Below are 15987 nucleotides of genomic sequence, written 5' to 3' on the forward strand. Positions count from 1 at the left end.
TTCTTCTTTTTTTTTTTTTTTTTTTTTTTTTTTTGAGATGGAGTCTCCCTCTGTCGCCCAGGCTAGAGTGCAGTGGCGTGATCTCAGCTCACTGCAACCTCCGCCACCTGGGTTCAAGCGATTCTCCTGCCTCAGCCTCCTGAGTAGCTGGGACTATAGGCATACGCCACCACGCCCAGCTAATTTTTGTAATTTTAGTAGAGATGAAGTTTCACCATATTGGCCAGGCTGGTCTCGAACTCCTGACCTCGTGATCCACCTGCCTCAGCCTCCCAAAGTGCTGGGATTACAAGTGTGAGCCACCACGCCCAGCCGAGCTTTCTTTTATCTGTCCTTTTTTTTTTTTTTTTTTTTTTTTGTGAGACAGAATCTCACTCTGTTGCTCAGGCTGGAGTGTAGTGGCATGATCTTGGCTCACCGCAACCTCTGCCTCCTGGGTTCTAGTGATTCTCTTGCCTCAGCCTCCTGAGTAGCTGGGATTATAGGTGTGTGCCACTACACTTGCCTACCTTTTGTATTTTTAGTAGAGACGGTGTTTCACCATGTTGGCGAGGTTGGTCTTGAACTCCTGACCTCAGGTGATTCACCCAGCTCGGCCTCCCAAAGTAATGAGATTACAGGTGTGAGCCACTGTGCCCGGCCACCTTTTTCTTTTTGTTAGACTTTTTAGCTCTCTTGAGAAAGTTTGTGTGGCAATATTGTGAACATGTAAGCGCATGCCATATTTATATGCTAATTTCTTTTTTTGTTGTTTGTTTTTTTGTTTTTGTTTTTTGAGATGGAGTCTTGCTCTGTCGCCCAGGCTGGAGTGCAGTGGTGCCCTCTTGACACACTGCAAGCTCCACCTCCCGGGTTCAAGCGATTCTCCTGCCTCAGCCTCTCACCCGGCTACTTTTTTGTATTTTTGGTGGAGACAGGGTTTCAGTGTTAGCCAGGATGGTCTCAATCTCCCGACCTCGTGATCCGCCCGCCTCGGCCTCACAAAATGCTGGGATTACAGACGTGAGCCACCGTGCACAGCCGCAGATGCTAATTTCATACTCTCCTTTTCCTAGCAGTTTGCCTGTGGAATGGGAGGCAGGTCGTGGGGAGCAGGGCCATGCCGCTGCAGTGGGATTTCCCCTAGCTCTCTCCTCCAAACGCTTCCTAAGAGCTGTTAACATCTGGGAGCGGTATTCAGGCCTTTCATCTTCCAGTAAGAAACATTTCACTGAACCCAGCTATGGTATCATAGTTGCCTTTTTGTTTTTTTTGTTTTTTTTTGAGATGGAGTCTCACTGTGTCACCTAGGCTGGAGTACAGTGGTGTGATCTCCCCTCACTGCAACCTCCACTTCCCAGGTTTAAGCGAGTCTCCTGCCTCAGCCTCCTGAGTAGCTTGGGCTATAGGTGTGCACCACCATGCCTGGCTAATTTTTGTATTTTTAGTGGAGTCAGGGTTTCACCCTGTTGGCCAGGCTGGTCTCGAACTCCTGACCTCAAGTGATCTCCCTGCCTCAGCCTCCCAAAGTGCTGGGATTACAGGCATTAGCCACCGCACCCGACCTACCTTTTATGTCATTGGTTATTCCAGGCCAATGAGTACAGAAATTGGCCTTGCCATTGGGAAGGGATGAGTTAGCATATGGAACAGGAAAGAATATTCAAGGAATGCCACTGACACAGCAGAGCAGATCTGAAACACAGTGTTTTTTTCTTAAGCCAGCAAGTCCATTGAGGAGTTGATGATTTCTCAAGTCACTGCCACACAGCGGTGGCCCTGGAAGTCACCATCTGAATGGTGATTGAAGCTGATCTTGGGCACTTCTGGTAACAGGAGAGCATTCTTGGGGGAGGCTGTGTCTTCAAAGCACAAAAAGGAAGATACCCACATAATAATATATCCCCCCTTTCGGGAATGGTGCTGAAAACACGGGACTCTAGAGACCCTAACTGGGATCCTAAAGACTGAGGACTCACGAAGTGCACACGCCAACGTGTATGCTGAGGGCACACCTGCACAAGTGTGTGTGCACACACACGCATTACCTACAGGCTGTTGGAGATGCCTCAGCTCAGATCTCAGGGGGCAGGGATACACTGGAGAGGTAGATATGACCCTGGCGTTGCCCAAACAGAAACATCTCTGTGGAATCAAGAGGCTGCACACGTGGCCAGTCGCAGTGGCTCACTCCTGTAATCCCAGCACTTTGGGAGGCCTAGGTGGGTGGATCACTGCAGTCAGGAGTTCGAGACCAGCCTGGCCAACATGGCGAAACCCCAACTCTACTAAAAATACAAAATTAGCCGGGTGTGGTGGCAGGCGCCTATAGTCCCAGCTACTCAGGATGCTGAGGCAGGAGAATTGCTTGAACCTGGGAGGCGGAGGTTACAGTGAGCCAAGATCACTGCAGCCTGGGCGACAAGAGTGAGACTCTGTCTCAAAAAAAAAAAAAGGTGGCGCACAGGACAGCAGCTGCTCCCCGCTGTAGCCATTGTCTCACCACAGTAGGCGGGCAGGGCTGTTCATACTCCAACAGTTGGCAAGAATCATCTCAGATGGTGGGCACAGCCCCAGAGAGAGGGGGCTGAGGACCCACTCCTGTGAACACAGCCAGCCTAAGGGCATTGCACACCAAGCCCCACATGTGCAGTATAGCCTCCCGATTAAAAGCCAGGCTGCTGAGGTCAGATCTGGGCCATACGCTTTTGTATGTGTGTGTGTGTTTGTTTTCCTGAGACAGGATCTCACTCTGTTGCTCAGGCTGTTGCACAGTGGGACAACAACAGCTGACTGCAACCTTGACCTCCCAGGCTCAATGATCCTCCTACCTCAGCCTCCTGAATAGCTGGGAATATAGGTGTGCACCACCACTTCCTGCTATATATATATATATATTTTTTAAGACGGAGTCTAGCTTTATCGCCCGGGCTGGAGTGCAGTGGCGTGATCTCGGCTCACTGCAAGCTCCACCTCCCGAGTTCACGCCATTCTCCTGCCTCAGCCTCCTGAGTAGCTGGGACTACAGGCACCTGCCACCACGCCCGGCTAATTTTTTTGTATTTTTAGTAGAGACAGGGTTTCACCGTGTTAGCCACGATGGCCTCGACCTCCTGACCTCGTGATCCACCCGCCCCTTCCTCCCAAAGTGCTGGGATTACAGGCCTGAGCCACTGTACCCGGCCACTCCTGGCTAATTTTTAAGAATTTTTGTAGAGATTGGGTCTCATTGTGTTTCCAGGGCTGGTTTTGAACTCTTGAACTCAAGTGATCGTCCCACTTTGGCCTCCCAAAGTGCTGGGATTGCAGGTGTGAGCCTGGGCCACATACTTTCAATGAATCCTGTGGAAATCACTTGACATGACTGTGCCTCAGTTTCCTTGTCCTTTGCATGAGACTAACCGCTGGGGTAGAGGGAGGATTAAATGCATTCGTCTGTGTAAAGCATTGAGACCTGTGCCGAGTGAGGCGCGTTCATGTGTGTAGAGTGTTGAGACCTGTGCTGGGTTAGATGCGTTCGTCTGTGTAGAGCGTTGAGACCTGTGCTGGGTTAGACATGTTTGTCTGTGTAGACCGTTGAGATCTGTGCTGGGTTAGACGTGTTCGTCTGTGTAGAGTGTTGAGACCTGTGCCAGGTTAGACGAGTTTGTCTGTGTAAAGCGTTGAGACCTGTGCCGGGTTAGATGCGTTCGTCTGTGTAGAGCGTTGAGACCTGTGCCGGGTTAGATGCGTTCGTCTGTGTAGAGCGTTGAGACCTGTGCTGGGCTCATAGGAAGCCCAAACTAAGTGTCACCATCTGTTCTTCTCTGTCTAGGCCACAGAGCCTGCCAGATCTCAGGGATCATATCTCCTAGGGTTGCTTAGATGAGGGTTCCAGGTTTGGGGTTGGGGCAGCCCTTGGCAGCTGCCAGATGACTGATGGGATTCTGAGCTGGTCCCTGAAGGCCACCATTGCTGTCACTGCCCCATACAGGAGACACTGAGCACAGGGAGGACACATACTCAGGAGGGAAGGGGTGACGTGTGGCAGTGTGGGATAGAAAAAGCGTGGAATTTTATCTAAATGAACATGCAGGAGGACATTTCTCCAAAGCATGGTGGAGTTCCAGGGAATTGTAGACTTAGGTATTTCTGCAGCCTCTCCCTTGCTCCACTGATGTGACTGGGCACTGGGATGTGACAGTGACTGAGATGAGAGTCCCAGTCCCCCTGGAGTGGACGTCCTAGGAAAGGAGACAGAAGGTAGCTAAGCCAGGAGGCGTGATCCGGACCATCAGGCGGGCAGTTCCGTGGGCCCTGGGGTCATGCTCCCTCTCTCCCTGTCCTCGAGGCCAAGAGCGCTCCTGACCTAATGGTCTTTATTCGCAGATGACCTCATCCCACCTATGGACTTGCTTGAAATGATTGTCACCTGGATTTTTGAGGACTCAAGGTTGATTCTCATCACTTTTTTAAATACTCCGATTGCGGCCAATCTGCCAATAGGATTCTTAGAGCTCACCCCACTCGTTGGATTGATCCGCTGGTGCGTGAAGGCCCCCCTGGCTTACAAAAGGAGAAAGAAGCCCCCCTTATCCAATGGCCACGTCAGCAACAAGGTCACGAAGGACCCGGGCGTGGGGATGGACAGAGACTCCCACCTGTTGTACTCGAAACTCCACCTCAGCGTCCTGCAGGTCCTCATGACGCTGCAGCTGCACCTGACCGAGAAGAATCTGTACGGGCGCCTGGGGCTGGTCCTCTTTGACCACATGGTCCCGCTGGTGGAGGAGATCAACAGGTTGGCGGATGAACTGAACCCCCTCAACGCCTCCCAGGAGATCGAGCTCTCGCTGGACCGGCTGGCGCAGGCTCTGCAGGTGGCCATGGCCTCAGGAGCTCTGCTGTGCACGAGAGGTGGGTGCCTCCCTGGCCCAGGCCTCCTGGTGCGGGGACACCACCGCCCTGCAGAAGGAAGAGGGGATCCTGGACAGACACTGTTTTTGCTTCATTTAGGACTTCTTTTCCTCCTAGTGAACACAGGGGAGGAAGGTATCCCCGCGGCGCCCCCTGCACTCCACCCTCCCTGCTTACCCCGTCAGGGTCCTAACATCCCACAGATGGGAGGTCTTAGTGTCGCCCAGGACTGGGGACTCCTCGAGAGCCTAGATAGCTTTCCTTTCGAGGAACCCGTTTTCTTTTTTATCTTTTTTTTTTTTTTTTTTTTTTTGAGACAGAGTCTCGCTCTGTCGCCCAGGCTGGAGTGCAGTGGCCGGATCTCGGCTCACTACAAGGTCTGCCTCCCGGGTTTATGCCATTCTCCTGCCTCAGCCTCCCGAGTAGCTGGGACTACAGGCGCCTACCACCACGCCCGGCTAATTTTTTGTATTTTTTTTTTTTAGTAGAGACGGGGTTTCACCGTGTTAGCCAGGATGGTCTCGATCTCCTGACCTTGTGATCCACCCATCTCGGCCTCCCAAAGTGCTGGGATTACAGGCTTAAGCCACTGCACCCGGCCTATTTTATCTTATTTTTATTTATTTATTTATTGCGATGGAGTCCCCCACTATTGTCCAGGCTGGAGTGCAGTGGTGCCATCTCGGCTCATTGCAACCTCCATCTCCTGGGTTTAAGCAATTATCCTGCCTCAGCCTCCTGAATAGCTGGGACTACAGGCATGCGCCACCACAGCTGGCTAATGTTTGTATTTTTAGTACAGACAGTTGCACTATGTTGGCCAGGATGGTCTTGAACTCTTGGCCTTGTGATCTACCCACCTTGGCCATCCAAAGTGCTGGGATTACAGGCATGAGCCACTGTGCCCGGCCCCCTTTTTCTTTTTCTGTGTCCTTTTTTATTTCCATTTCTCTTTCTTTATTTTTATGAGATGGGGACACTCGCTCTGTTGCCCAAGCTGGAGTACAGCGGCACGATCATAGCTCACCACAGTCTGCAACTCCTGGGCTCAAGTGATCCTCCTGCCTCAGCCACAGAGTAGCTGGGACTACAAGTGTGTACCACCACACCTAGCTAATTTTTAAAAAAAATTTTTGGGCTGGGTGCGGTGGGTCACACCTATAATCCCAACATTTTGGGAGGCCGAGGTGGGCGGATCACGAGGTCAGGAGATCAAGACCATCCTGGCTAACACAGTGAAACCCCATCTCTACTGAAAATACAAAAAAAAAAAATTAGCTAGGCGTGGTGGCGGGTGCCTGTAGTCCCACCTACTTGGGAGGCTGAGGCAGGAGAATGGCATGAACCCAGGAGGTGGAGCTTGCAGTGAGCCGAGATCACGCCACTGCACTCCAGCCTGGGCTACAGAGCGAGACTGCATCTCAAAAAAAAAAAAAAATGTGTAGAGTCAAGGTCTCACCATCTTTCTTGTCCAGGCTGGTTTCAAACTCAGGCTCAAGTGATCCTCCCGCCTCGGCCTCCCAAAGTGCTAGGATTACAGGCATGAGCCTCTGCACCTTTCTTTGTCCTTTTTTATTGAGGCATATTTTTTTTTTTTTTTTTGAGATGGAGTCTCGCTGCTTTGCCCAGGCTGGAGTGCAGTGGCCCGATCTCGGCTCACTACAACCTCTGCCTCCCGGGTTCTAGCGATTCTACTGCCTCAGCCTCCCAAGTAGCTGGGATTAGAGGTCTGTGCCAGCACGTCTGGCTAATTTTTGTATTTTTAGTAGAGACGGGGTTTTACCATGTTGGCCAGGATGGTCTCAAACTCCTGACCTCAAGTATCCTTCCACCTCAGCCTCCCAAAGTGCTGGGATTACAGGCGTGAGCCACTGCATCTGGCCTTGAGGCATAATTTATACACAATACAATGACGTGGGTTAAGGGCAGGAACTGATGAGTTTTGACTAATGGTTACACTCATGTGACCACTTCCCCGTTGATAACAGACAACATTCCCACTGCCTGTGGGTTTTTTGGTCTTTGTTTGTTTTGAAGACGAGCTCTTACTCTGTCACCCAGGCTAGAGGGCAGTGGCACGATCATAGCTCACTGCAGCCTCGACCTCCTGGGCTCAAGTGATCCTCCCACCTCAGCCTCCTGAGTAGCTAAGACTACAGGTGCGTATCACCACACCGGCTAATTTTTAAATTTTTTGTAAAAATGAAGTCTCGCTATGTTGCTCAGGCTGGTCTCAAACACCTGGGCTCAAGCGATCCTCCTGCCTAGGCCTCCCAAAGGGCTGACATTACAGGCAGGAGCCACTGTGCCAGCCTCATGGCCTGTTCTGAGGTTCCTTCATTCTCCTGCATTTCAGTCCTTGGACTCTCCCTGGAGAATGATATGGTGCTAATGACATGCTTGGGTTTGCGTTTTAGCAACTGCCTCACTCAAAAGGTTGCCTATGGTGCCAGGGGTTGGCCGTGGGTTTCCCGTCTTACTGCTGCTCTTAGATTGCCTTGGGTGCCTGATTGCCCAGGGAGAGCCCAGCCTCTGGGCTTTTTCCAGCCATCTGACAAATTGCCAGCAGGGCTGCCTCCTTTCCTAAGTGCCATCTTTTGTTTGGGGATGGGTTTTTTAAAGCAAAAATTGAAGACAAGGAGAACTCAGATTCTTTTTTTTTTTTTTTTTCTGAGATGGGGTCTCACTCTGTCACCCAGGCTATAGTGCGGTGCCACGATCTCGCCTCACTGCAACTTCCCCCTCCCGAGTTCCAGCAATTCTCCTGCCTCAGCCTCCCACGTTGCTGGGATTACAGGCATGCACCACCACACCCGGCTAATTTTGTATTTTTAGTAGAGACAGGGTTCCTCCATGTTGGTCAGGCTGGTCTCAAACTTCCGACCTCAGGTGATCCGCCCGCCTCGGCCTCCCAAAGTGCTGGGATTACAGACATGAGCCACTGTGACCGGCCAGGGGATGGATTTTTTAAAGCAAAAATTGAATACAAGGAGAACTCAGATTCTTCTTTTTTTTCTTTTTTTTTTTTTCTTGAGACGGGGTCTCACTCTGTCACCCAGTCTGGAGTGTAGTGGTGTGATCTCAGCTCACTGCAATCTCCCTCTCCCAGGTTCAAGCAATTCTCCTGCCTCAACCTCCCGAGTAGCTGGGATTACAGGTGCCCACCACCACTCCTGGCTAATTTTTATTTTTTAGTAGAGATGGGATTTCACCATGTTGGTCAGGCTGTTCTCAAACTCCTGACCTCGGGTGATCCACCTGCCTCGGCCTCCCAAAGTGCTGGGAATACAGGCATGAGCCACGGTGCCCGGCTAGAACTCAGTTTCTTTTTTTTTTTTTGAGACGGAGTCTCGCTCTGTCCCCCAGGCTGGAGTGCAGTGGCCGGATCTCAGCTCACTGCAAGCTCCGCCTCCCGGGTTCACGCCATTCTCCTGCCTCAGCCTCCCGAGTGGCTGGGACTACAGGCGCCCGCCACCTCGCCCGGCTAGTTTTTTGTATTTTTTTAGTAGAGACGGGGTTTCACCGTGTTAGCCAGGATGGTCTCGATCTCCTGACCTCGTGATCCGCCTGTCTTGGCCTCCCAAAGTGCTGGGATTACAGGCTTGAGCCACCGCGCCCGGCCGGACTCAGTTTCTAAATGACGCTAGGGAAATGTAGTATGAGGCACTCTTGCTGTCTTGCTAGCATCCTTACAAAGAATACCAGTGTGTATTTCCCCATGTTATCTCCAGTATGTTCGTTAATCTTACATGTCCTTAATTGCAGATGACCTGAGAACCTTGTGCTCCAGGCTACCCCATAATAAGTAAGTATCCTCAAGACTCCTAGCTGGGCCAGCTTGCTGGGGCAGGGTGGAGGGAGGCAAGACAGGGTGAACCCCTTTGTCCTGGGTTCTTTGGGGAGAGCCCGGTAAGGACATGATGAGAAATGGGGCGTGGATACGATCAGATAACGCCCGTGAACAGAACTCAAGTAGAAAGTAAACCCGAAAAACGGTCATCATGCTGGAAGTCCCTGAAAGAGGCCAGTCCCTAGTGAGCGTGCACCTGTCGAGTTGTTGAGTGGTGGGTGTGGCGCGGGCGGCCCTCTGTTGGTGACACTGTGAACTGCACAACCATTTGGGAAGTCTGGCTGAGCCACAGTCCTAGAGCACTCTGCCAGCGCTTGGCCATCAGGTGGCACGGACCTGGGTTCTGAGCGTGTCCCTGTCTGGGATTGGCTGTGATGCTCGGGAAGTCTCTTGACCTGTCTCTGTGCCTCAGCTTACCCCCTTGTAAAATGGGGGTGATACTGTTCCCTGACTCACAGGGTGGTAGTGAGGATGAGACGCAGTGGTGTTTGTGAATTTGTCATCCCACTCCTTGCCACGTGGAGACCTCCGCAAATGCAGTCGTCAGGTGAAAAGTGGGAACTGTGGTCAGATTGTGGAGAGAATCCGGGCCTTGCCACTTCCAAAAGTCCACATGTCCTTGGGCAGCTTCCCTGCCTTCTGCCTGAAGTCCTCATCTGTAACATCAAGAAAACCATGGGACCTGTCTCATGTTCCTCTTGCCTCCACCAGCTTCTCACTGTAAGATTTTTGTGAGGAGTAAATGAGTAAAAACAGGCTAGGGCTTGGGCGTGGTGGCTCATGCCTGTAATCCCAGCACTTTGGGAAGCTGAGGAGGGTGGATCACCTGAGGTCAGGAGTTCGAGACCAGCCTGGCCAATGTGGTGAAACCCCGTCTCTACTTAAAATACAAAAATTAGCCGGGCATGGTGGTGCACATCTGTAATCCCAGCTACTCGGGAGGCTAAGGCGGGAGAATCCCTTGAACCCGGGAGGTAGAGGTTGCAGTGAGCTAAGAGTGCGACACTGCACTCCAGCTTGGGCAATACAGTGAAACTCTGTCTAAAAAATAAAAAGGCCAGGCCAGGCGCGGTGGCTCAAGCCTGTAATCCCAGCACTTTGGGAGGCCGAGACGGGCGGATCACGAGGTCAGGAGATCGAGACCATCCTGGCTAACATGGTGAAACCCCGTCTCTACCAAAAAATACAAAAAAACTAGCCGGGCGAGGTGGCGGGCGCCTGTAGTCCCAGCTACTCGGGAGGCTGAGGCAGGAGAATGGCGGGAACCCGGGGGGCGGAGCTTGTAGTGAGCCGAGATCCGGCCACTGCACTCCAGCCTGGGCAACAGAGCGAGACTCCGTCTCAAAAAAAATAAATAAATAAATAAAAAGGCCAGATGTGGTGGCTCATACCTGTAATCCCAGCACTTCGGGAGATCAAGGCAGGTGGATCACTTGTGGTCAGGAGTTTGAGACCAGCCTGGCCAACATGGTGAAACCCCATCTCTACTAAAAATACAAAATTAGCCAGGCGTGGTGGTATACACCTGTAATCCCAGCTACTTGGGAGGCTGAGGCTGGAGAATCACTTGAACCTAGGAGGCGGAGATTGCAGTAAGCTGAGATGGTGCTACTGCACTCCAACCTGGGTGACAGAGCCAGACTCAAAAAAAACAAAAAGGCTGGGCACGGTGGCTCACAACTGTAATCACAGCACTTTGGGAGGCCAAGGTGGGCAGATCACCTGAGGTCAGGAATTTGAGACCAGCTTGGCCAACATGGTGAAACCCCATCTCTACTAAAAACACAAAAGTTAGCCAAGTGGCAGGCGCCTGTAATTCCAGCTACTTGGGAGGCTGAGGCAGGACAATTGCTTGAACCCAGGAAGCAGAGGTTGCAGTAAGTCAAGACTGCACCATTGCACTCCAGCCTGGGCAATAAGAGCAAACCTCTATCTCAAAAAAAAAAAAAAAAAAAAAAAAAAAATTGGCCAAATATGGTGGCATGCATTTGTAATCCCAGCTGTTCGAGTGGCGGAGACAAGGATTGTTTGAGCCCAGGAGTTTGAGGTTGCACTGAGCTGTGATCACCACCATACTACCTGGGCAACAGAGCAAGACCCTGTCTCTTAAAAGAAAAAAAGTGAAAACACAGAATGCACTTAAACTAGTACATGGCCTGTAGTGAATATCTAGTAAGTGTCAGCTGCTTTTTTTTTCTTTTTGAGACAGAGTCTTGCTTTGTTGCAGAGGCTGGAGTGCAATGGCATGATCTTGGCTCACTGCAAGCCTCTGCGTCCTGGGCTCAAGCCATCCTCCCACCTCAGGCTTCCAAGTAGCTGGGACTACAGGTGTGTACCACCACAGCAGACTGATTTTTGTATGCACAAAAAATGTTTAGTACAGATGCAGTTACTAACTAGCAAAGAACTGGAAACAACTTGTTCTACAGCGTGGTGATACTTAAGTAAATGAGTTGTGATACATCAGGAGGATGGAACATAATGCACCTGCTAAAAATAGTAACTGACTGCTGGGGAGGCAATGTGGATGGTGGAAAGCAGAACTCCTGTGCACATGTACAGGGTTAATAGAAATGACAAAGTGAGCTTGGTGGGGTTAGTAATGTTCTTCCTTCGGAGCCCTCACACTGGTCTTTAGCAAGGAGAAGCAGGCTTCCAGGGGTAGGTGTTGGCGAGCAGTGTGGACAGAGGGGGCAGCACGCGGCTCGGCAGCCCTGGGGGTGCACGTAGCGTTGGCCTGGCCCGCTGGCTGTGTCAGATCCAGCGGCAGAGCGCTGGGTAGCGCTCGCAGGCTGAGACAGACATGTATAACTCGAGTCCGGGGTTCAGCCGGATGCTGGTCCACAGCCTGCAGAGGAACTGCATCTTTGTGTGAGGGTTGGGGACTCCCATCACAAAAAAGGCGCCCGGCCTGGCCTTTTTATTTTTTAGACAGAGTTTCACTGTATTGCCCAAGCTGGAGTGCAGTGTCGCACACTTACTCTGCCAGGTTCTGCAAGGGAGGAGCTGGGGCAGCTGTCTGGGTGGGTACAAAGCCTGAGGGGGCAGAAGGGAACAGTCTCTGGGATGAGACTGTCCTGCCTGAGGTGTCATAACAGCAGCACAGAGAGATCACAGGGCCACCTCTCCCAGGGGCCCACACTCTTCCTCTCCTCTTTTTCCTTTTCTTTCTTTTTTTTTTTTTTTTTTTTTTTTTTGAGACAGAGTCTCATTGTGTCGCCCAGGCTAGAGTGCAGTGGTGTGATCTTGGCTCACTGCAACCTCTGTGTCCTGGATTCAAGTGATTCTCCTGCCTCAACCTCCTGAGTAGCTGGGACTACAGGTGCCCATCACCATGCCTCATTTTTGTATTTTTAGTAGAGACGGGGTTTCGCCATGTTGGCCAGGCTGGTCTGGAATTCCTGACCTCAAGTGATCTCCCTGTCTCAACCTCCCAAAGTGCTGGGATTACAGGCATGAGCCACTGTACCTGGCCTCTTTTTCCTTTTTTTGGTCTGGGTTCTAGAAGTTTCCACAGCATCGGAGGACATTGCTGGTATCAGCTGGCACCTTTCCCTCCTGCAGGAATCCTTTTGTGATAGTTCCCTTCTTTGTCCACCACTTTTATTTAACATTTTAGTGTTTTCTTCAGGGAATTTAAAAGACAGCAGGATACAAATCCTTTGTATTGTCCGAGTCTTTTAACTCGGGGTCAACATTAGAGCCCCCCTGGAACTTCTCAGCAGTCCCCTGCTGGTCCTGTTCTGGAGCCTCTGACTCCATTCCTTCCGAGGAGCTGGTGGCTGCCTCTCCTGACACAGATCTGGGGAGCCCTGACCTCCCAGGGGCAGGCCGGGCATGGCTGTTGGGGAAGGACAGGGGGTTGCCTGGAATACCTCTTAGATTTTTTTCCTTTTTTTTTTTTTTTTCCCGAGACAGAGCCTCGCTCTGTCACCCAGGCTGGAGTGCAGTGGTGTGATCTCGGCTCACTGCAACCTCCACCTCCCGGGTTCAAGCGATTCTTCTGCCTCAGCCTCCCGGATAGCTGGGATTACAGACACCCACCACCACACCCAGCTAATTTTTGTATTTTTAGTAGAGACGGGTTTTTGCCATGTTGGCCAGGCTGTTCTCGAACTCCTGACCTTAGGTGATCTGCCTGCCGTGGCATCCCAAAGTGCTGGGATTACAGGTGTGAGCCACCATGCCTGGCCTACCTCTTAGATTTCTGACAATCTCTGTGTTCATCGTCTTTCCAAATAGACTGGAAACTTCTTGAAGTGCTTTCTATCTCTGGCAGGGTGTGTACATGTTCAAATCATCACATGACCACAATTTGGCCTCTGCAGTACCTCCTCCTTGGGTTCGTTAATCTCTTGCTAAATTACTTACCCAGAGTTATTTAGTAGTAGTAACAGAAAGAAAAGGGGCTCAGAAGCGCTTTGGGCACTAAATGCACCAGTCCTCCACATACCTTCTGTTTACTGCCTGAACCCCTCCTGGGGGCCCTGGGTCCAAGCCTTTGTACTGCGGAGCTTGGGGGTTGAGTCTGTGACAGACCAGCCCCTTGACAGAGCACGGGGGAGTAGAAGGAGAGCAGGCAGGGCTGTCGGAAGGGTGAAATGGCTGGGAAAACGGGCTGCTGTGGGACCCAGTTAGGACAACGTGCAGGGACGGAGCCTTGGCTGAGGGACGGGATGTGAGTAGAACCCCGGCAGGCAGGCCTTGGTGTTAGGAGAGACCAGCACAGGTGCTGCAGACACGGGACCCAGCCGGAGCAAGATCCTGGGGCAGGTCAGGAGACGGGTGAGCAGAGCCCGTCTGCAGCAGAAGCTTCCAACGGGGGAAGCAAGGGTAGGGAGGAGGCCTGGGACCTGAAGCTGGGAGGGCCCCAGAGGGCCTTTTTTTTTTTTTTTTTTTTTCCTTTGAGTCAGGTCTCGCTCTGTCTCCCAGGCTGGAGTGCAGTGGCACAATCATGGCTTATGGCTCACTGCAGCCTTGAACTCCTGAACTCAAGCAATCCTCCTGCCTCCAGCCTCCTGAGTGGCTGGGACTAAAGGTGTGCGCCACCACGCCCAGCTAATTTTTAGTTTATTTTCTGTAGCGATGGGGTCTCACTGTATTCTGTCTGGTCTTGAACTCCTGGCCTCAAGCAGTCGGCCTCCAAAAGCGCTGGGACTATAGGCGTGAGCCACCAGACCCGGCCAAGAGAGGTTCTGATTGGGGAGAACCTATGGGGAGTTGGTCCTTTCCGGCTGACACAGGACGGGGCAGGCCTCGCCTCGGCTGGGGGAGCTGGGGGTGATGAGCCAAGCCAGGGAGTTCCGGGGGGTTAGGGGATAATCCTGGGGAGGGTGTGGTTAGAAGGCAAGGGTGTGAGAAACTCGGGAGTCTGGGAAGCGACCCGGTGTTGGAAAGTCAGGTTGAATTTGCGGGGAGGAGGATTCCAGGAAGTGGGAGCCGTGGTGTGCTGTACCACCAGCATGGGAGGTCCAGGCCTCTGGGGCTCAGGGGCCTTGATGGGAGCGCGGTGGCGGATGGGGAGAGCGTGCGTGCAGCTATTCTCAGAGCCCCGGTGCTGGGTGCTGGGCAGGGTGGGGGGATCTGAAGCTGCGTGGGGCGGGGCGGGAGGTGGGCGAGTCCCGGAGGTCCTGGATCCAGGCCTGGGCCGTCCCCAAGGGGGCCGCACCGGACTCATTCTGGATTTCAGGACTCCGAATTTCGGAGTCATTTGCAAGGCCAGCTTCCTGGGGCTTCTACTTGGAATTCAGGTAGGGCGTGGTCATTCGCGGCTCTGAGGAGACGGTGGCCGGCTGTCCTGTGTGTCCCAGCGCAGCAGAGAGCTGCAGAGGCTGACATGGAGGCCGCCTGTGTGGGCTGTGCGCCCGGGAGTGCTGTGGCTGGAGCTCCGTGGGCCGTAGGCCCCGTGCAGAGCCCGCTCCCACGCTCCCACGCATCCTCGCCTGTGGGGTCCTGGCTTTGCCACTGCTGCTCCGCGTCCACAGCCTGAACCTCCGGGTGGTCCGTGCCTGTGTCGGTGCCTCTCCCCGGTGGGGTGCGGGGTTCGGGGTCAGCCAGCCGTGCGCACCTGCGGAGTCCCCGGCGTCCGCCCGCCCTGACGCTTCTCCTTGTGTTCGCAGCCTCCTCCAGCTGGTGATCTCGGGTCCCGTGCAGCAGTCGCCTCACGCCGCGCTCCCCCCAGGGTTCTACCCCCACATCCACACGCCCCCGCTGGGCTACGGGGCCGTCCCGGCCCACCCCGCTGCCCACCCCGCCCTGCCCACGCACCCCGGGCACACCTTCATCTCGGGCGTGACGTTTCCCTTCAGGCCCATCCGCTAGGCCGGCCCGCGTGTGCCTTCTGTGCCCTCGCTGGACGAAGCCTTCCGAGAAGGAAGGGGTGGCCGGTCCCCCAGAAGAGAACCTCGGGGAAGTGGCCGGGTGGCCCCTCCCCGCCGGCAGAACCGTCTCGGTGTCACGGAGTCCAGTCGGTCGCATTCTTCGACATCCAGATTGGATGGTGAAGGGAAGAGTCCAGCCTCTGCTGAGAGCCTGCTGCGGGCGTTTTTAAAACATGCCGGACCTGGGAGCCTCTGTTCTCTGCGCATTTCAGACACACAGCCTGTGTGGCGAGGAGTGTGACGGGAGGAACCACAGGTGCAGGCCCATGTGTCTGGCCTCTTTCCTTGTGAAGACGATGTGTCCCCGCCAGAAAAAGTGGGCTCTTTCCGCAGCCCCGTGAGCTGAGCCCAGGCTGCGTAGTGACCACAAGCTTGTGTGCAACGCTGCTCAGGGAAGCTGTCAGGAATTCCCCTCACCTCGGAAAGGAACTTCTCAGTTTTATTGGGGGTGTCCAAATTTTCCTTTCATATGTTCAAATAAATTTTTCTAAACAGTCATGTAGACTTTATGGAATGTATTTTTAACAGCTTCATAAATGTTGCTTCCAACTGCAGGCATTTCCTTCCCAATTTTTTTTTTTTTTTTTTTTTTTTTGAGACGGAGTCTCGCTCTGTCGCCCAGGCTGGAGTACAGTGGCGCGATTTTGGCTCACTGCAAGCTCCGCCTCCCGGGTTCAATCGATTCTGGCGCCTCAGCCTCCCGAGTAGCTGGGACTACAAGTGTGCACCACAACGCCCTGCTAATTTTTCTGTGTTTTTTTTACAGAGATGGGGTCTTGCTAGGTTGCCCAGGCTGACTTTGAACACTTGACCTCAAGCTATCTGCCCACCGTGGCCTCCCAAAGTGCTGGGGTTACAGGCCTAACCCACTGCACCTGGCCT

The 15987-nt window shown here is 53.0% G+C and overlaps 1 protein-coding gene across 2 annotated transcripts in view; it reads left to right on the forward strand.

The window, feature by feature from the left end:
• Positions 1 to 15603, forward strand: part of C3H7orf26 (chromosome 3 C7orf26 homolog) — a 22650-nt gene extending 7047 nt beyond the window's left edge. Inside the window, exons 4-7 of one of the 2 annotated variants that reach the window (XM_025379546.1) lie at positions 4348 to 4411; positions 4646 to 4875; positions 8641 to 8680; positions 14845 to 15603. In XM_025379546.1, coding sequence (XP_025235331.1) covers positions 4348 to 4411; positions 4646 to 4875; positions 8641 to 8680; positions 14845 to 15046 — 536 coding nt within the window. In that variant the 3' untranslated portion in view covers positions 15047 to 15603. Of the gene's footprint in view, positions 1 to 4347; positions 4876 to 8640; positions 8681 to 14844 lie in introns of both variants that reach the window. The other variant, XM_025379545.1, reaches the window with a different exon arrangement.
• Positions 15604 to 15987: the final 384 nt, after the last annotated feature.

The sequence above is a fragment of the Theropithecus gelada genome, chromosome 3, assembly GCF_003255815.1.
Source record: "Theropithecus gelada isolate Dixy chromosome 3, Tgel_1.0, whole genome shotgun sequence".
Taxonomy (NCBI): Eukaryota; Metazoa; Chordata; class Mammalia; order Primates; family Cercopithecidae; genus Theropithecus; species Theropithecus gelada.